Below are 21,351 nucleotides of genomic sequence, written 5' to 3' on the forward strand. Positions count from 1 at the left end.
CCGTTGATTTCCAAGGAGTTGGAGGCCGGAAACTCACAGAAACGTGGAGCGCTGGACCACGAACACAGCTGGGCTTGCTAGTGCACGATTTTCCGAACATGATGATGGTCATGGGTCCACACCAGATGTTTGGGAATATCCCGCGCAGCATCGAGTACGCCGTGACTTGGATTAGCAATTGCATTGGCTACTGCCGCGACCACGATATCAAGCGTATCGAGGCCACTGAGGAAGGCGTCAAAAGCTGGACTGAGCATGTACACGAGTGCGCCGAGGGCCTGTTGGCTAACGAGGTCGACTCGTGGATGACAGGCGTAAACAAGAACCTCAAACATAAACAGAAACGTATCATTGCGCGATATAACGGTCCTGCGCCGGGATATCGCAAGTTCTGCGACGGGGTGGCATCAAGAGGATATACTGACTTCCAATTAAATTGAGGTCGATGTCTTGGATAAGCTGCATCAATCTTTGATTGTAAGCATTGTTGTTTCAAACGAGAATCGATCTGGATTTCTGTTGTAGTTTGACTAGCTATCCCGAAATATGTGTCTTCAACAGAACTTTCATCTATGGTCTTTTCATGTCTATCTCTAGTCGTGTAAATGGGTGCGTGGCTTGGGAGATGGAGATCCCGAAGCCCGTTTGTTGGATATTTCAAAGCAAGCTGGATGTTACTCATCCTGACTTCGTCTCATCTCTGGCATGTGGACATTGACTCGCTGTAGTTTTCGAACTTTGTGAAAGACACTCAAACGTAGTGACCCGTGCCGGCACTCTATGACGGCCGTGCATCATTTCAGAGTTAATATGTCAGGCCTGAGATGCTCAATATCTTATTTATTCTTGAGTAAGCTTTCAGGTATCTTATCATATACCATTCGCCCCAAACAACAATCAGCTCGTTCCGAATAATGTCATTCAGTAGATATGAGTAAACCATTTATTGTAACTCATGAGTATGGCACCCACTAATAGCACCCCAATGCACAGTCTTCGACCATATGCCTCGTCGAATTTGCTTGCGGCTGGCCATCAGTCTGCTCCACGTACCATGATAGATCACTATCCGGCTTCATCTCCCATTCCATGAATCCATTGCCCATGAACCTGAAGGGGTTTGTACTGTTATAAACAATGTCGTAATCCTCGCCACGGATCTCGCTGATTAGTCGTTTGAAGAGCACCGCGCCACCAGCAAACAGGGCAGTGACGCGGCCGTTCACACGACCTCGCTTATACCAGCTGCTGCAAGAACCTGTCCATACTAGCGTTTTGTGAATCTCGTCGCCATAACGCACGAACGCTTCGACTGCTGATTTCTTGGGCATGACATATTTGATGTCTTCAGTTGCTATTTTTTTGATCATCTTTACGAAATAATCTCCTGTCCAGTTAAGAGATTCAACCAGAGAGCCATGGCCGCCGAGACAGTTGGGTCCCATCATCATGAAATAATTGGGGAACCCGTCCGTGGCAATCGAGAGATACGACTCTGGCTCGATGGCCCATTTGTCTGCGAGGTTGACGCTGTTTTGGCCGACGATGGGATAGCGAGGACAGTGCGAAACGTCAAAGCCCGTTGCGCAGATGATCACGTCACACTGAAATTCTTGGCCGTCGGCTGTACAGACGCCGTTTTCTGTGACCTTGGTGATAGGACTGGTGGTTAAGCTGCAGTTGTCTCTGAGGAAGGACTCTAAGTACCCAGGGCCTGGGGTCACGCGCCGACAGCCCATCTCCCATTTAGGGATGAGTTGCTCACAGAGCACTGGGTCGTGATTGAGCTTTGCGGCCATTTGCTCGGCAGCTAGCCTCATGACCTCAGTGTTTGCCTCGCCCTTGATGAATAGACGGAACGCCTTGTTTGTTCGGGCGATGATGCCTTTACGATATTGTTTGTGAGTCTCTGGGTCCTGGAACTCTCTCTTTTCGCTCTCGTAGTACGCAGGGTTCGGGTCTTCATCTTCTCTCCCCATGTGTTTCGAAGGAGGCACTCGATAGTAAACCCACGCAGGTCCACGGGCAAAATTCCTGACCGTGTTGCCTGGCAACTTTGCCATTTGAGGGACGATCTGAATTCCTGAAGAACCATTACCGATAACAGCAATTCTTTTGTTCGAGTAGTTGTAATTATGATCCCAATCAGCGGAGTGAGTGATATGTCCTTTGAAGTCGAAGAGGCCCTCAATTTTAGGCCATGAGTGATTACTTAGTTTGTAATGTCAGCTGTATTGTCCATAGAAAGCCAATACTAACTTACACCAGAACACCTTGACCAGAGATAAGGATGTCACAGTACTCTTCTCGTCGCTGACCTTCGTGTTCTACCGTTACATTCCACTCAGCCGCTGATTCGTGCCATTCAGCTGCGACGACTTTGGTATTGAGATGCACGTCTCGATCCAGATTCCACTTCCGGGCAGTGGACTTGATGTACTGCTCAATCTCCTCTCCACTTGCATAGAATCTGGTCCAGTTTGGATTGGGATCAAATGGGAATGCCTACTACGTCAGTGAACAATTCATAGTTCTGAGACGAGTCTAGACTCACGTAAATGTGTGCAGGGACATCACATTGGACACCAGGATACGTGTTGACGAGCCACGTACCACCAATATCTTTACGGGCTTCAAAAATTTTGTGGTCGACGATGTCCTGAAGCTCAGGAAATCGGTGTTGGAATTTATGGGCGATTAACAAGCCCGAAAAGCCAGCGCCAATGGTAATCACTCGGATTTTACGGGGTGTGTAAGCGTAGCTGGGGTTCATGGGAATACAGAACCGAAAAGGATCGTCGTTTTTTGTTAGAACAGGGTTCTTTGCTTCTGAATGGCCGTTTGTGTTGGGTATTGACTCGGGGAGGTCGAGGCTTTGATTCTTAAGAATGTCCGGAATCTCTCCATCCACTGCTAGAGGTGTCAGGGTGCCGTTGGTTCCCAGATAAGGAGCCATGTTTAATGAGTACTTGGAACCTTGGGCTTGGGGTTGCGGAAGCAGTGTAGCAGTTGAATTGAAATCTATGAGATCCTCAATTGCAATTAAGTACGAGAAGGATATCCAAGTCGGGGGATCTCCGACCATACCGAGTCGAGAATACTCAGGCCACAATACACACCTCGTGTACCTCTTGCTGATCCTTAAGCTAGAGCTCCCGAGAAGTAAACAACACACAAGATCTCGTAGCCACCAATTCAGCAAGGTCAATCCCCTGTCCCCGCGTACTTCGGCAGCGGGAAATGCCACGCGGTATACTGTTTTGGGAACACCGACTAGCCAATGATAGCCTCCAAACGATGCCGAAGTCGAGTCACGATCTACCGAAGGACGAAAAGCCAAACGCTACAGCAGCAACAACAAGCCAATTTCTCCTGATGATTGCACGAGTGCAATCTAAGGAATCCATAGACTTTATCGCACCAATAACCCCTACAGACGATAGTGGGCTCTTCAGCAGATTGTGATCCACGAAAAACCATCGGGAGAACTGGCAAAGAAAACCCGACCCTGGTGAGAAATAGGGCATCGCGTTCCGCACAGTTTCATTAACCCCCCCACACATTCCCCCACTTCTCCGCGTGTCGACAACCATCTCTTGGAGCAAGCAATACAGATCCCGACATGCCGAAATCTCCTGACCTACAATTCCATGTCACTGCTGCGTCCATGAGTACTTCATGAGGTATGGCTGAGACGTCCTGGGTCGAGTTCTCCGCGGTTCGCCAGAAGCGAAGACGCGCAGCTTTAGCGTGCGGAATCTGTCATTCAAAGAAGGTGTGTGCGCAATGAATATAATGTTCAAGTTCCCTTGAAACGTGTACGGAACTGACCAATATCTCGCCTCCCAGGTCAGATGCGACCTGCAAGCCAGAAGTGCTCAGGGTCATGTCACCTGCAGCAATTGTGCCGCTGCTGGCAAAACCTGTCAGTAAGTTAAGCTTACATTATTGTGAATCACCAATAGCTGTGATTGACCTTTGCCAGGGTCCGTCCGCCGAGGCGCGACAAGGTGCGCGGCCTCACGCGCACAAGTTTTACTCAGAACTTGACTCCGCCTCTCGAAACTTCTGCTGCTAGTAATATGGATGCTCTTCCCAGTGATGGTGGCAATCAATCTCCCGACTTAGATATGTCTCTCGATTCGACGGCGGCAGCTACACTCACGGCCACAGCAGACGGCCACGGACCCGAAACCGTCTCGCAGCGGGGTGCTCCTTTGGCCAATATTCCCAGACCAAACCGAGCCAGCGTGCCCTCGGCCTTCGTCAATGATATTTCACCAAGTGCACATTCCGATCGGTATACCATTGATCCTGGCTTTCTTGCTGTCTACGGACCCGAGAACGAAAACGATGCGAGACACCAAGCCATGACGAGCCAAAAGACGACGAACCTCGGCAATCTCACTCAACCAGACTTGCAGCAGAGCTTTGCCGAAACATATTTCGAGTATTGCTATCCTTGGTGTCCCGTCCTTGACAAATCTTCGCTGAGCATCGACCTGGCGAAGTCACCACTCCTCGACGATGCTCTCGCTCTGGTGGGCAGTCATGTTCAACCACCCATGATCCCCCACGCAGGGCCGAGCTTCTACTATGATCGCGCCCGACGGAGATTCTATGAAGATGGTGAATCCGACCTGATTACCTCCCTACGTGCCGTTTTGCTGTTTTACTGGTGGGCTCCTCGACCGCCAAGCCTGGTGCACCGGCACTCGTCCTGGTGGTGGACGTCTGTGGTAATAAGACATTGTCAGCAAGCAGGCTTTGATTATGAATTGGAGGCTGACTATATGGGGTCTCGCACGAATCTGGGCTTGAGAAGACGGATCTGGTGGACCGCTTTTGTAAGTTTGGTGCAATAGCTGTATACGATTAGCATACTGATATGAAGACCAAGGCCCGTGAGCGACTCACTGCAATTTGCCAGGGTAAACCCTGCATCATCGATCCGGAAGACTGCAACATCCCTGAACCGAGTCTCGCGGACTTCCCTGACGATCTAGAGGATAAAACCAGTGCCGAGATCTTTATTTACTGGGTCCGACTCTGTGCCATCATAGGAAGAATCGCGAAATATCTCTCTCGGTCTACCAACACGGCTTCAAACTCATTTCCCGTGCACTTGGGTAAAGATCTCATTGAATGGGTCCGAAGCCTTCCGCCACACCTTCAATTGCCTGTTGGAGGTGCATATACGGCCAACTTCCACCGCAACGTTCATCAACTCCACCTTCCGTATCTGACGATAATAATTGTCTTGTACCTAAAGAGATCTCCGCCACAAGCGATACCACACGCTCTCCCACCATCGATTCTTGCCGCCACCTGTTTGGCGCGCATAATGAAGGATAGCCTGGTTCGTGGCGGAACGAGATATCTGATGCCCATTACCTGCTGGTACTGTGGCATGGCGTTCATTGCCCTTCTACAGGCTCGGGTGACACAGGACCTGCAACAGCCTGCCGACTCCGATCTTGACATGCTGGCACTTGCTGTCAAGCAGCTGAAGACGATGTGGGGAACAGCCAACGTGTTTGATCAAGGCTTCGAACGACTTCGTGCCACTGCCAACTCTTCGCGGCATGATGACTTCCTTGCTAGGCTCACGGAACAGGATTCCGCCGGATCACAGCTTCAGTCTGATGATAATGGGATCGACTGGCTGGATTACTTCCCCTTCGCCACCGCTCAGACAAGCCCGATTGCTGAAAAGCTGCTGGCTGAACAAAGCATGCAGTATTTTCCGTTTGACAACTTCTGCGATACTTCTTTGATGCATTTCCAAGACGTTTTCGAGGGGTTTGATAGCTGGACCGACCCGCAGAACCTGTTTGGAGATTTGCCAAATCATGATGGAACGTGAAATATAACTTGACCTTTATGAATTTTAGGCCGGCTAGAATTCTCTCTATTTAATTAGTTAATTAATCATTTGCGCATACGAAGATATTAAAGTGTGAGTCTGACTTTTCTTAATAGTATACTTAGGATAGTGTGATTTCTACTATGGTATTATTATCACCCTTAGTGTTATTATCTCTAACTATTATTTATTCATAACAATACGCGCAAACCTTCTAGCTTTCGCACTCTATCACATTTAGCCACTTTGTCTTCAGCTATCACTATCATCTCTGAAACCCTCTTATTCAAGTGTTTTCACCGAGAGATACCCATCGTCATGTGTCTAGAATCTCATCTTTGGGGAGCTTAGGCTATAAGTGGCCTATACCTGGTCTTTAGTCGGCTCTCTTTAACTATATCTTATCGATCTCGCCCTCGACATGCTCAAAAGCAGCCTCCTGGGTCCGTGCCAGAAGGTGTGTGTGAATTGTCATGCTCTGAAGCTAACTGCCACGTAGTCCCGGATTTTTCCCCTTTCCACCTGACGAAAGATTTAACCAAGTAAACGCGATTTCGAGTCACATGGCCAGGGACCATATTACAACGGCCGCAGGCATGGTGTTTTGTTTGCTCTCGCCACCGGCATTCAACTGAATATTCCTCAGGCTAAGAAGTCGTCAGTGGACACGCCTCACGACCAACTGAAGACCGAGAACTAGAGAAAGTCCTCGCCACCATGACTATTTAATGCTTTCTTCACCACTATCCACTATTAAAACCTCTCAGCTGCCCACCTGTAGTGGCGAGAATAATGATATCTCAACAGTGCCTAATTCCACGCTAAGAGCAGATCTTACTTCTCTGAGCGAGGTTTACATTAAGAGATAGGCCGACAGTCTTATTACATTTCGCTCTACCTAGGGTGTCACTGCACATAAGAGTTTATAGATAAGTGAGAAGTATTGGAAAAATGTCCTAAGAACAATGTTATGAATTAGGCCTAGGAATAGACTAATTTTACTAAGCTATGATAAGAGTTATTAACTACACGTAACGACTCTTTCTAGGCTCACACTGCGAGCCTTACAACGCTTCTGTGGCTTTCGTAAACCTTCTCGTTCACTCATAACCTTCTGTTAATGGCCACCGCATAGTTATCCTTACTACCTAACACTCGTACGGGCTTTCACGACATTCACAGGGCATCAGATCAATTCCGTGACTAGATTTTCATTGCACTCTTCGTCGCTCGTAATGGGCGCGCAGTAGCGCTATCATTCTCATAAATCCTGATTAATTGAATGCATGTCTATCTACTCGTTACTCCTGACACTGCAGGAAAGGCAGAGGCACTCACACCCCTACGCGTATTTATCAGCTAATCACAGCATCCTTGGCAGACCCCCTACTTCTCTCGCTACAATATTCTAATATATTAACCCGCTTTATACTATTGATTCTTAGAGTATCTCTTCAATACTTCTCACTTATTTAAGAACTGTTATATACTGTGATGTATTAAGTGAAGCGAAACATAATACCTAACTAGTAGTTACATAATAGCCCTAGCTATTATAGTCTATTACAAGCTTTCTTAATACCTAATCTGGTAAAATGATTCTTTTGTCAATCATTAAATCCTATTAATATCGAATGTGTTATAGATCATTACGCAGAAGTGCGCATTATCTGACATCGCCTCGTCCCATAAGGTATCCGGGAATCCATCGAGATTGAAGCAAGTATTTGACTGTTCGACTGCAGACGGAGGTCGAGAGGTAAGCGCAGGCCCTTGGGCATCATACTGTCCTGCAGTCACTGAGTTTGGACGTCACTACGAGAATGGCATTCATTTCAGTAACGTGCGAATCAGTTCACACCACTGCTATATCGACATCAATGGTTCATCTGGTGAGCTAATACTTCATCTTATAGGGCGACATCTCAATACGACGTGGCTCGACAATGAGCCCATCTCGTCATCCTCCTAAGGAGTGTTAATTCCAGACCATGCGAACTTCCTCAGAATTGGACCCATCATGTTTCAGATCCATTGGCCGCCTGTGCGCTACGAACGGCGAACAGCCTTGCCCGGACCAGTAACTCGAGATGTCTCAATAACTGTACCTAAACCTCCGATTTTCGAAATCTGTCAGGTCGTCATTGAGTTCGATGGATTCAACGCCCGTAGGATTTGCCCCTAACTCTTCCCCTTCATCCTGGGCAGCTTGGTCACGCCTTTTGTTCCGTGAGACCAAGAGCATCCTTAATCCCACTGCCAGCGCAATCTGGCCTGCCGCACATGCGAGGATCACCTCGGACCCAGTTTGATAAATTGGAGCTTGAGACTCGAGAAAAGTGTGTGGCCCAATAATGTTGCCCAAGCAGTATGCCAAGAAGACAACTGCCGTAGCGGTCACACGTTTAGTATAGCCTGCCACATTGACAGCCGGCATTTGTAGTCCAATAACGAGACCTCCAACGTAAGCCGGAGACTGTAGTATTTCAATGTCAGTCAACATCGCGGCCTGACCAGCGTAAATCGGTCCGGGGGATTGGGGGGGGGCGGGATAGGAAGACTCACAATGTAGTATGCCATCAGAAGACCAGGGTTTCTTTCACCATGGCGCGGCAGCTTCCACAACAAGCAAGCGGCCACTATGGTTGGCAGATTGTAGACGGCCATGACAATCCATCTCACGTTCTTGAATTTGGTCGCAAGAAAGGGGCCGGTCAGAAAGAATACTGTCACCCAGGCACCGAATGGTATTCCGTACGCAGTAGTCAGCAGTGGATTGCCTCCACTGAAGCCTTTGACAATCAATGGGCCGAAGTTTGCGATGCCACCATTGATGATTTCATTTAAAAGAATGTAGAGGAACAAGATCCAGACTTGCGGGTCGACAAGAGCCTCCTTGACTTGTCGAGTCTTGATCCGTTTGTTGAGCACGCCAGTTTGGTTACTTTTCACACGGGCCAGAAGCATGATTTTTTCATCGGTGGTGAACCGCTTGCCCTGGAAGATGTTGTCGGGTAAGAATATCCACAACACCATACCCCATAGGATGGTTACACCGCCACATAGGACGAAGATAATTCTCCAGACTTGCCATCCTTTTGCTTGACCGACACCGTAGAAAAGCGTGCCGCCTACGATGAGCCCAAGCCCGTTGAAAGAGTAGAAGATACCCGCCCGCGACGGTTGTTCAGTTCGGTCGTACCACATGCCGACGATCATCATGAAACATGGGGTGATGGGTGCTTCGAACATGCCAAGCAAAAAGCGACAGATGGCAAGGCCCGTAAAGCTATTACATGCTGCAGTACAGGTGAGTACTATACCCCAGCATATAACAGCGACCGAAATAACTTTGCCGGTAGGATAGTGCTGAGCCAGGTAGCTAGCGGGCCACTCGGTCAAGAGATACGCAAAGTAAAAGATGCTAGCCTGGATATCCATCAGTTAACTGGTAGTTGGCCGAAAGAAAGCAAAGTTGTAAGATCATCGGGTGTGCTGCAAATAAACAGGTCGAGTTTTCGACTTGACACAAAGTCTCAGGGATAAACACACTTACCAGCCATGAATACTCATTGATGGTAGTACCAGTATCTTTGAACAAGTCAAAAACTGCACCGTAGCCCATCGCTTGTTTGTCGATGAACTGGAGAAAGTATGTGCCGCACAGTAGGGGCAATAGAAGCAGGTCAGTCCGTGTGCGGAGTCTGCGAAGGCCAGCTGTATCCTGGGCCAGCTCTGTCATGCGAGCATCGGAGACATTGTTCTCATGGATGAATCTAGAGGCTTCGTCCAGGTTGGCAATGTCTATCACCGTCTTGTCCGGTATGCCAGCACCAGTGTGCAGTGAATGCCTACCATCGGGGACCTGGCTGATTTCTTCTGTGGTCGCCTTCTCCGTAGATATTGGATGGTCTGCCATAGTGTGAGAATGGCTGGACAGTGCTTGGTGTACGATCGCAGGACAGGCAGAAGGGCGAATCCCCCTTGAAGTAGTCTGGGGAAGCCGTATTTCGGCTGGGGTCTGGAGAAATAAGCTTCTCAGGGAACGGCTGTTGATTTGCAGCAGAACTGGTGCTGTTGGGATATCTCGGTGAAAATTCTGGCACCGCGGGCAGTTATTCGAGGATGGTTGCGTAAGTATCTCCATATCTCGCGGGCAACCAGCCGAGCTAGCAAACTTCAAAAATGTATATATGTAGTTTCCCGACGGGAAACTTGCTATCACATCGCCCTTGGCGTGTTTTGTATATTTCAATTGGGGTCCAGCGGCGATTGTTCTATAGCCTTCGTTCATGTTTCCTGCCGTTCCGGTTCAATGAGTCAAGTAATTGATTAAGCACGACAGCTAGTAGCCCAAGCGTACGTACGCCTGCTAAGAATTTTATCTTGAATAAACTTATCTCGCATGCGCGCAGTCTGGCGGTTGTGAACCCTCAACAACAAGTACTTGTGGCTTGACGGTTGAGGTTAGGTAGAGCTACGATGTCCCGTACTACAAGATTAACATCGGCCGTCCTACCGCTTTTCGCACTCTTCGTTGCGTTTGTCGCCGTCCGAAGCCGGCGATATTTTGAGACCTTCTCTCAACACCCCGAGGTGACACTGTCGCAGGGCAAGATCAGAGGAATCTTACTGAACGATGGCACGTACCCTGAATCTATCGAGGGATTCATGGGAGTACCATACGCGCTCCCACCCGTGGGAGACCTTCGATATAGACCAGCTGTGCCAATACCGCCGTCAGAGGCAACCATCGATGCTTTTGAATTTGGGCCAAGGTATGGAAAACTGGGGCTTCTTCATCCTAGCACCCCATCTCACACAGCTGCTCTAGATGTCCTGGGAAGAACATAGTGCCATTGCCACCGGGCGCGGACCCTCAGAGTGAAGACTGTCTTACTGTTAATATCTTCCGCCCAAAAGGATGGACCTCGGAGCAGGGCAGGCTCCCCGTGGCGGTTCTGATTCCCGGTGGTGCATTCAATCGGGGCGCTGCAAGAATGCATAATACGCGCTCTATGCTTGCTTGGTCCACAAAGCCATTTATTGGTGTCTCGATGCAGTATAGAATCGGTGCAATGGGATTTCTCAACAGCCGACTGACAGAGAAAGAAGACTTGCTCAACCTAGGATTGAAGGACCAGATTGTTGCCTTGGAATGGATACAGGACAACATCGAACGTTTTGGGGGTGATCCACACCATGTTACCCTCATAGGGCTGTCTGCTGCTGCTCATGCTGTAAGTTCATGCTCGAATAGATTCACCTCCGCATAAAGTTCTAACTTGCGCGTAGATCGGACATCATATCATGAATGTCAATCAGAAACGCACGCTGTTCCATCAAGCAATCATGGACTCCGGGGCACATACCGCTCGTGCAGTCCACCCCGCAAGTTCGAAGCTAAATGAAGTACATTTCAACGAGTTCCTGGCCCTGTCTGGCTGCGACACCCCGGTAGAAGAAGATATTTTACCTTGTCTTCGAAGCACCCCATCTGACATTATTACTGAAGCAAGTTTTGCAGTCTTTCATAAGTCTGATCCATCAGTCCGCTGGGCGTGGCAACCAGTACAGGATGGAAACATAATCTCACGACGGCCGATAGACGCTTGGAAGTCCGGCCGGTGGAATAAGGTCCCTATACTTACCGGATTCACACACAACGAAGGCTCTTACTATGCTCCCCGATCCCTGTCTACATCGAAGGATTTCGAATCTTTCTTCTCTACTCTCCTGCCCCAGCTGTCCCGTGGTGATCTCGTTGAGCTGTGCGAGCTGTACCCCGACCCCGCCCAGCACAGAAACTCACTCTATAGGGATACCCGCATTATACCCGCCGGAAGACAGTACAAGCGAGGTGAGGCTGCGTACGGTCAGTACGCATATGTCTGCCCGGTTCGACAGACGGCCCATCTGGCCACAGCCAACAAGACAGATCCACCCGTCTTTCTATACCATTGGGCCGTGAACAAGACAGTCATGCTTGGCGCAAATCATGGAGACCAGCCGCCATACGAGACATATAATCCTGAAGTGCGCACTATCTCAGCCACACAAGAGTCCATCTCAGGGCATCTTCATGCCTACATGACTTCATTCATTGTCTCGGGCAACCCAAACAAGATCCAAGGCCAGCGTTTTGCTGATAGACCCGTGTGGGATTCTTTTGCAAAGGAGCAGAAAACCATGGTCTTCGGTATGGGAAACGATGAGAGAGCGGGAGGTACCTCGAAAGGTGTCGTGGCGCAGCTCGTGAAGGACACATGGGCGGAACGGGAATGCGAATTTTGGTGGAGACAGACAAGTAATTACGAAGACTGAGGCAAAATGGCGTCCGAGGTTACGGTTTGATAATCGGCCTGTGCGGTGTCGGGTGATTGCTGCTAAGGCGAAGTGATCACTATTTTAGACGAAGATATCTCCACGTTAACAGCTCTTCAATGGAACTTTTTGACGGACAGAAAACGCACGATCGCTTCTCCCTGTGCTCTCGCAGCGGCAGGAGAGAGATCTGCGGATATCCTGCTTCGTTCGGGCTGACCACAGCGAACTGAAGACAGAATGCCAGAAGACTTCCACCTTGGTCCTAAGTAGCGTTCACTCTCACCTTGCCTGAGTCGCGATGGTGTTGCTGAAGACTTGCTGCGCTTCGGAATTTCCGGTCACAGTGAAGGCAATGCTTCGTCATCTTGACCGACATTGGAGTATGCTGTAACGAAGCTAAGCCTGAGGTTTACACGCAGTTCCGTAGTCCTCCCACACGACTGATCTTGGGTATCTCGAATGAGTCATTGTGGTGGCCCACTCGTGAACGTTCCTTGCGCCAGCCTCCTACTGAATAATGATGGTTGGTCACACATCGCTCCTCGAGAGGGCAGAGAGCGAAGGAAGAAGAGAGTAACTCGACATGAAGGTGGCAATACGATTGGTCCCGAGAGCAGCCAACCATTTACCATGTGAGTGATTTCCATTAGCTAATTGCAACTAGGCTCGTTATCATAGTTAATGAAGGTTCATGACGGTCGCATATCCTGAAACAAAGTTTTCCATAGCCACGACAACGCTATGGTTGGTAGCGAATTTGAAATTCCGCAGTAAAGGTGTAAAAAGAGATTCCATAAGGGTCGCATACTCTACACACTAAATGACAAACACTTATCACGGTTGGTCAACGACCTCGACCACAGCAATACGTAGCGACGCGTTAGTAACTTTTAGGGTCAAACGCATGTTCACCCTCGAGGCACGGTTTTCTGCCTCGAAGAACCGCCCAGACATTCCAGAAAGAGTCCAAAATCACAACAAATAGTAGTTTCATCATTTGTCCAAGACAAATCTGAACTAACGTGATCCACCTACTTCGGCACAAATATGTGGTGTTGAAGAGGCGATCCCCGGTATCAGTTCCCTCCTCGACCGGTATACTTGTTCTCGGAACTCGTCTTGTACTGGCTGTGAGAGGTTCTGAAGATGCTCTTCTTGTAGGGTTAGGAATTGATTGTGTTGGTACCCTGATGTTAAGTTGGACTTGCGGCGCATCAAAACGTACGAGCCAAGCCTTCGGATAAGACGTGCATCGCCAAGCGCTTGTTGTTTGGTAAAGCAGATTTATAACCACGTATGCTATAGGTACATCTGCTTGCATCACGTCCAAGAAAGAGTTGGGCGCTTATTGTAACACTTATCGATTCTGGCGTTCTGGCGTTCTGGCTCTGCGCAGCGCTCAATGCACCTCCACTTATGGCTGTGGGCGCCCACGATAAGTTCGGAAGCTGACGGCCAATCACACGTCCCAATATCACGCCTATTCAGCTCTACTAAAGCTTGGCGACGCTCCTTGCGCGACCAAAAGTCCAGTTGCGCTCGTCCACTCTGAGGCAACTGGATCACCTACAGTAGGGGGTCATGGCCTAATTGGGAGTGTCACGTGCGTTGTTCGGGGACTCCCCGCACTCTTTAACAAGAAAGGAAGGTGAGCCGAGCCTTGGCGGGTCGTCTTCGGGTTCGTAACATTGAAAAGTAAAAGTAGTTCCGAGAGCCTTCAGGATTGTTGCGAGCCATGACTCCTCCCACACCCAGGCACGTAACGGCGGCACCACCCACTCTGATCTGGATAGTGGCTTGGGCGTAGGGTCTATGCTTTCATGATAGGCACCCACCGGATCTCCGACATAATATCGTGCGTGAGGGCTCAGGTAGGTTGGGAAAACTCGCCCACAGCCTGACCTGCGATGGCCATACCGATCGACGTGGCTAGAGAAACGATGATGCACACGGCAAAACACGGCGCGGTGCCCATGACGGTGAACCATTGCCGTCCCTAGAAGTCGACGGGCAACGCGACGGGCGGGCCGACCTTGATGGGATTGATAGCTGAGTAATTGCATGTCGAACAGAGACTATATCAGGTGACTATGACCCAACTATTGGCGTCTGGCCTAGCAACCACTGTAGATGAGTGTAGCTAGCTCGTGGTTGGAACTGTGGCTGCATGAGGTCCGACTGGTGCGTCTCAACGGACATCAGTCCTCGCTCTCAGTGTTGGATACCAACTGTTCCCTGTGATCCGTCTAAGCCACCGAATGGGGGGTTGTTGTCCGGGGCGTTGAACACTGAGGCGTATGCAAGGTCAGGTGTAGATATTATGATCGGGGTAGCGCCTGGCTCCTGCTCGAAACCGAGTTTGCCGTTCCATGCCATGTTCTGTCACACTTAGCTCAAGTCCGGTCAACTGCGGTCCAGAAAAACTTGCCTGTATAGAAAGCCGTATGCCGTTATTGACAATAACCATGTCCCAATCACGATCTGTATCAGGTCAGCTGGGAAGAGTACAAAGAAGCTGTTTTCATTTACTGCCGATCAGTACGCGCTTGGTTGCCTCAATGACCTTAGGTAGGGCACCCTGGATCGGATCAGGGGACAGATCACCTTCCCCCCGAGGGCCTCCATCACCAATGAAGGATAGCACATCCAGGGGGGCATGGATTGCCTGCTTGAAATCAGTGCTGTTGAAATAGGGAGTGTTTTACTGGTTGTAGGTAAGCTCCGTAGGGTAACCAATAACATTGCTGAGGATTGGACATGTGGCTGTGATCTCATAGATGTCAAAGCAAGGATTGACCTCGAAAAGTGCATAGTTGATCAAAGCAAAAACTTCGCAGTAGTCCCTGCAGTTGAGTAGTCAAAGTGAAGTGACGGCTGTGGTCCAGAGGTTGGATAGGCGTAGTATTGTTCGATGAAGGAAGATAGCTGCAGGGTTGGTGAAGACTCTCTGTATGTGCAATAAATGAGTCATTCAGACCCAAGATGTTGTTGTTCTTCGTCGCAAATGGAATTGCGACATATTCCTCCTGTACCGCGAGGAAATCGCCGATGCAGGCATTTACCCAACAAATTGATCAGTACACAAGTCCATGAAACTGGAGGACGGTCGACTTACCGTATGCCAAAGCACCTGAAAGGTTGAGATACGTTGTGTCATTCTGGTCCAGCATCGAAGCCGAGATGTATGGAACAAAGCAACCCGGCGTAACTCTTTCCACTGACGTAAATCTTGCTGATCCACCCAGAGCATATTCTCTGGACTAGGGCAACTGTCCGGGTTCTCACAGGACGGGGCCGTTCTCCAAGAAGAGTCCATCCGAGTGAACTGCAGCTAGGCCCCCCGTTACACCAGATGACGACATCGTCAGATGGCTCGCCATTTTTGGGGTAAAACACGAAAGAACAAATTCCGCGATGCATTGTTGGTATTTATTGGAATGTTTCCGGAATACATCTCTCCGAGTTCAAAAGGTACCTCCGGCAGCGAGTCGACAAGGTATGCTGATTCGCTTGTCAGTCAAAGTTCTGCAAGAAAAGTGACGTCTTACGCTTTGTCGCATTGGTAATGTACCGGTAGCTATCAGAACGCTCTTCCAGCGATCTGGGCTTTGGCTTCGTAACAGCATACTTTGCTGGTCGCGCATAACGTTCGTATACACGATCACTCAAACGCATACTTGCACTGACCACGGCTGCCGAGCTGCTGCCGAGCAGCACAAGAGAGGTAAAAAACGGCTCTCATTTTTCTGGGATTGAATGTAGGCTGTTACGGAGCATCGATCCTCTCCATGCTTGCCGTCTATCCGCCTCGAAGTTTGGTCGTTCCCCAGATCCGTCAAGCCATGCCCCGGCTACCGGTGGGTAGTATCGGGGTAGGTAGTAACAACTCATAAATAATTGGTATTTAGAGCGACTTAGTGGCTAAACTTCGTCATCTCGAATCGTCCCTCCTCCCAATGAGAAGTCAGCTACGCGGCAAAAGTTACATCGCTTCACACCAACTCTAAATAACGCCCTCCGCGAAGGTAGCATTAGAAATCTACAGAAAGGCAGATCAATAGTGTAACGGGCGATATAGGAATCGATCCGGCCAGGAACAGTCCTGCCAAGGATTCCCAGGAAGGGTGGTGAAGATGGCGCATAGCTTTAGGCAGAGAGATCGGCCAAGTAGGTACTCGCCTGGTCCACGACACAACCAACACCTCCCCCGCCCTACTCAGGTAGGCTTCTTGGGTAAACAGGGTAGATCTGAGTACAGCAATCTAGTATGGGTCGGAGAGGTATAGACTCTGGAGAACACGAATGCAGAGTGTGTCAGTGTAATCGAGCAATCCTATGCTCTCACGCGATGCAACGTCCTTGCGGCAATCTTCTCTACATGTGGTCAACCACCCAGTTCCGCGTCCACCCTGGCGGCCCAAAACAAGTGCACCAGCTACTCCGCACGCTCGTCGAGTCTAAACGGGGTCCGAAAATTATTATTTGGACCGCCCGTCTCGTCTCTCTCTTTCTTCGGTGTATCTCCTGGCTGGCGTAAAACCGCAACAATGAGCCATCAAAACGAACCGATCGAGCACGGCGACGATGGGGTGTCTAACGAGAAACGCGTCCAGACCACTGATGATGGGCCTGGCGCGTTTACGGACATCGTCATGGAAACCCGGCAGAAGAACAATCTCCATCGCAACCTCAAGGGTAGACACATGCAGATGATTGCCATGTCGGTATCCTGAGATTTTGATCTTTTGTACGCTGACAGAAGACAGTGGCGGTGCGATCGGTGCCGGTTTATTCATCGGCTCTTCGAGCTCTTTCACGCAGGGTGGTCCGGGATCCGTGCTTCTCGGATTCATGATTATCGGTATGTTGTTTCCATCTCGTCATTGCAAGCTAACAAGTTCAGGACTTCAGGTGTACACGATGATGCAAGCCCTCGCCGAGATGTCTGTTTTGTATCCGGTCAACGGCGCCTTCACGATGTACATTTGCCGATTCGTTGACCCCTCCTGGGGTTTCGCTTGCGCTTGGGAATATGCTATCTCCTGGTTGACCGTCCTGCCCTTTGAAATCTCCGCTGCCTGCAATATCATCCATTTCTGGACCGATGTTGAAAATGTCAACAATGCTGCTTGGATCGTACCACTTCTCACGGCACTCGTTGCAATTCAGTACTTTGGCGTTCGAGGCTACGGCGAAGTCGAGTTTGTCATCAGTATGATCAAAGTCACTGCTTGTGTGGGCTTCATGATTCTCGGTATCATCATTAACTGTGGAGGTGTTCCGACCGACAACCGAGGCTACATCGGTGCTAGATATTGGTAGGTCCAACCTGAGTTCATTAGCCAGGCTAACAGTACAGGCATTCACCCTACACGGCGTTTCTCAATGGCTTCCACGGATTCTGCAGCGTCTTCGTTAACGCAGCCTTTGCTTACACAGGTACCGAGCTGACCGGTCTTGCTGCCGCGGAGAGCGAAAGGCCCCGAAAGGAGATTCCAAAGGCCTCGAAGCAGGTCGTCTGGCGGATCCTGATCTTCTATATTATTAACTTGTTCTTAGTCGGTTTAATTGTGCCAGCGAACAGTGATCTTTACGGCAGCGCTGGTGCCGAATCCCGACATTCTCCTTTTGTCATTGCGATCCAACTCGCTAACATCAAGGCCCTCCCATCGATCTTCAATGCTGTGATCCTGATTGCGGTTATGAGCGTCGCAAACTCGTGCACTTTTGGCTCGACCAGGACAATCCAAGCTCTTGCGGCAAATGGTGAGTCTTCAGCCCTGAAATTGTGCCCTGCTAACATGAACAGGAATGGCGCCCAAGATTCTCGCGTACATCGATAGAAAAGGCCGGCCTCTGTCTGTGACCATTCTCCAGCTCTTGTTCGGATGTTTAGCTTTTATCAATCTTGCACCAAACGGCGGCACTATCTTCACCTGGCTTCTGTCTTTGTCGGGTCTGGCCATTATATTCATCTACGGCAGTATCGCCTTAGCTCACATTCGATTCCGCAATGCTTGGTAAGTTCTCGGATGTTGAAAGTCCTGTCGTTCTGATTGCCTGCAGGAAATACAACGGCCATTCCCTCGACGAACTTCCTTTCAGGGCCGCCTTTGGTGTATGGGGCTCGTATCTTTGCGTCTTGATCAGCGTCCTGGCCTTGATGGCCCAATTCTACGTGGCTCTCTATCCAATTGGTGGTCCGAATCTCGATGCCGGAACCTTCTTCCAGCTCTACCTCGCTGGGCCTCTCATTATATTCCTCTACTGTATTTGGAAGGTCTGGAGTTGGTTCAAGCGTCCCGCCGACCGTCCTTTCTTTATCGCTTTGAAAAATATCGATATCTACACCGGAATGAGGGAGGAGCAAGCTGTCATCAGTGGCTCGAATGTATCGTTGGAGGATCGACGTGCCAGCATCATGGAGATGCAGGGTGAGAAGACCAAGAAAACACCAATGTCTTACCTCAAGGCTGCTGTCGGGAACGTCATTTGATGCGGCATTGTGGCGATGCGATCGGGATAACGCTCTTAGCGCCGGGCCCGAAAAGCCAAGCGCAAATCGCTTCGGTTGCAAGATGCATGCCTTCAGATACCTTATTTCACACTGAACTTGTAGGTCACCCGAATGCTATGATCGGTCATCGCTTTACCAGCATGTGTTGGCGGATTTCGGATTTCTCATGCCATCGTCTCTCAGAGTATATAAATGTCAGACATTGAATGAAGCTGGATACGTTATGAACACCAAGTCACCTAAACAACATCTTGCTGCTTGAGCCTCGTGTTATCTTGCCTCAATAACTCCATCTGCTCGTCGAGTCTGGTATTTTCCTGTAAAACCTTCTGATAATGAAACGACACTGATTGAGAACCATGCTCAAGTCATTGCGCTTCAGCCTCTTTCCGTGCACGAAATGCTGCTTGCCTGATGTCTTGCTTTGATTAAAGCCTCTGATAGACCGGCGCGGCTCCTTACGCTCGCCGGTTTTGTTCTCTTCGTCGCTCTTTGGACTTTGGCTCGAATGTTACATCTGGTTCCAACAGCTGTCTTCTGCCATCGGCCGAGTCATCAATGACTGGGCAGACTTCCCGCTGCGACATAGCCCGCTGTCATAGCTTGCAAAACGTTTGTACTACATGAACCAGGGAAAGGGGCCCAATGACAGCCTGAGGCTGCACGTACAGTTGATAGTCTGCATTTTCTAGGCCCGCATCTCGAGGCAGTCATCAATGTCAAAAGGTGCTCTGCGAGTTGCCGAGTGCGTTTGTATCGCAGGAAAGAAATGTACGTGTTGCAAATGTTGGAAGTGCTACTGATAGTTGAGGTAGCATTGGGGACAACGCTGATATCGCTGCTAGTTCAACACCATCCATCACTGGGGCCGAATCATAAGCTGTGGTGGTGTGTATTAAGACATCCGAGCACATACGAGGCTCAGTGAATTATTGTATGCTCCATTGCGCAGTTGTTCTGGTGGCAGATACGCAGATGGCGTAGGGGATTATTCAGAGCGGCTAGCTGACTTGTCCCGCGGTGCGCCACGATCCAGCTTCCTGGTGAAGGCTGAACTCTGATCTAGTACAGGTAAGTTCATCCGGGGTGCGCTATCATATTCACCAGTGACAATTCTGCCTGCATGTTGGAATTCTGGTGGTCACTTGGAGTAGAAAGAGCGTCATCTAGGGCAGCTGCTTCAGAATACTGTTGTACAAGTTCTGTCACAATGAGGGACACATGCGTAGGTAGTATTTTGGGAGAAGGAAGTTAGCGAAATAACAGATATAGGCAGCATTCTTATTATCCTAGTCTTCGTCCGGCACCGGAAACGCTATGGGTTAGGGTTAGGCCTTCGCGTACATGCAAATCAGCCAATTGCTGTGGCGTCAACCAGCCTTCGATATCTTCCCACGTGGACCCTGTCACAAAGCTCAAGAGTGCAGCTCTTAGCATCTCCGTGTCCGGTTTCGACAAGGCAGACACAACTGTTAGCATGCGAGCAAGGAAGGCGATATCGTCGACATTGTCCCAACCCTTCAAGTCAGCATCCAAGCCCAGAGCCCACATCAAGTATACTAGACAACTGCTCAGATCGACGTCACAGCGTCGGAATTTCCTACGTAAAGCCCAATATTGCTAAATTCGTTCTGGGCATGACCAGATCTCGAGGCTCCACGAACTGTACAGAGCTTCCCGTTGTGTACATGATACATCGTCGAACTCGATCTAACGCCGCGCTATGTAAGTTTGTGTAGACGCCGAAAAATTCGCGACCAGCTTGCATGTCCCATAAAGCTGCCGCCCTGTACGGGAGAAATGGACCTGTCTCCAAGGTATGCATTGCTTGGGCGTGGATTGAGAACGATGTGAGCCCTCGTGAAAGCTCTCCATTTGTCATGATGTCTTACCTGTTAGAAAAGTTCAGGTGAATGCTATTAATTCAAAGCGCCCCAGTAGCGCGCATTCGGAGACGTGGAATTCAGTGCAGGCTGGACTCACCAGTCTAGCTCAAACTGAAGCTGTTTGTCGTAATGACCCAAGTGCCAACCGCCACGTGCGATGAGTGAAGCACGAAGACCCGCTATGTGCTTCCGCAGCTGACTCGGTGCGTGAAACGTGGAATTGTAGCGGCGGATGTGTGTAAATAAGGAAATGGGGCCACGCAGCGCATAGATACTGACATCGCTTGTAAGGTGCTTATTGTTGCTCAGCGGAAAGCGTGGTGAGTTGATTGCGTTGGTGTCAGACCAGGCTCTATCCGGGGCCGGAAAACGGCTTCCTCAAACCTCAAGACTTTATATTCGCTCGCTCGTCTCGGGTGACTTTGCAATACCAGATCGAAAAAATATCATTATCATGGCGTACTACGAGTTGAAGTTTCTTCGTGACTAAACTCAAGCTCTAAAGTCCAAGTGCTGTTAGGATCTTCAGTAAGAAATAGCCAGAGAGGTCACTCTGTTTATTCCACTGTTTGGATCGTTTCTCAATACTAGATTATCAGGTTATTGTTTAGTAGCCATTTAATATTCCTAGGGTCGGAAAATTGGTGTGTTACTCAAGGAGTGGATCCAAGCCTTACCGAGGCAATCCACCTATCTATTGACAACACCAAAGCGTTCAAGGCGTACCAGAGGGAGATCTTCGAGTTACCCATTGC

General features: G+C 49.5%; 3 protein-coding genes across 3 annotated transcripts; 2 read left to right on the forward strand and 1 right to left on the reverse strand.

Annotated features, from left to right (window-relative positions):
• Window positions 1-3,685: 3,685 nt before the first annotated feature.
• Window positions 3,686-5,866, forward strand: PV06_10505 (uncharacterized protein; the record flags this gene model as incomplete). Its single annotated transcript, XM_016412062.1, has 4 exons — window positions 3,686-3,775; window positions 3,850-3,929; window positions 3,986-4,847; window positions 4,901-5,866. 4 exons carry the CDS (start codon window positions 3,686-3,688, stop codon window positions 5,864-5,866), a joined length of 1,998 nt encoding a protein of 665 aa, XP_016257682.1.
• A 10,874-nt stretch (window positions 5,867-16,740) lies between these two features.
• Window positions 16,741-18,689, forward strand: PV06_10506 (uncharacterized protein; the record flags this gene model as incomplete). The annotated part of the gene is made up of 6 exons (XM_016412063.1): window positions 16,741-16,913; window positions 16,960-17,054; window positions 17,097-17,511; window positions 17,553-17,959; window positions 18,003-18,213; window positions 18,260-18,689. 6 exons carry the CDS (start codon window positions 16,741-16,743, stop codon window positions 18,687-18,689), a joined length of 1,731 nt encoding a protein of 576 aa, XP_016257683.1.
• Window positions 18,690-19,994: 1,305 nt separating this feature from the next.
• On the reverse strand, window positions 19,995-20,592 carry PV06_10507 (uncharacterized protein; the record flags this gene model as incomplete). The annotated part of the gene is given in 2 exon segments (XM_016412064.1): window positions 19,995-20,310; window positions 20,315-20,592. Coding segments are annotated over 2 exon segments (594 nt in total).
• Between the last annotated feature and the right edge of the window lie 759 nt (window positions 20,593-21,351).

The sequence above is a fragment of the Exophiala oligosperma genome, assembly GCF_000835515.1.
Source record: "Exophiala oligosperma strain CBS 72588 unplaced genomic scaffold supercont1.13, whole genome shotgun sequence".
Classification (NCBI taxonomy): Eukaryota; Fungi; Ascomycota; class Eurotiomycetes; order Chaetothyriales; family Herpotrichiellaceae; genus Exophiala; species Exophiala oligosperma.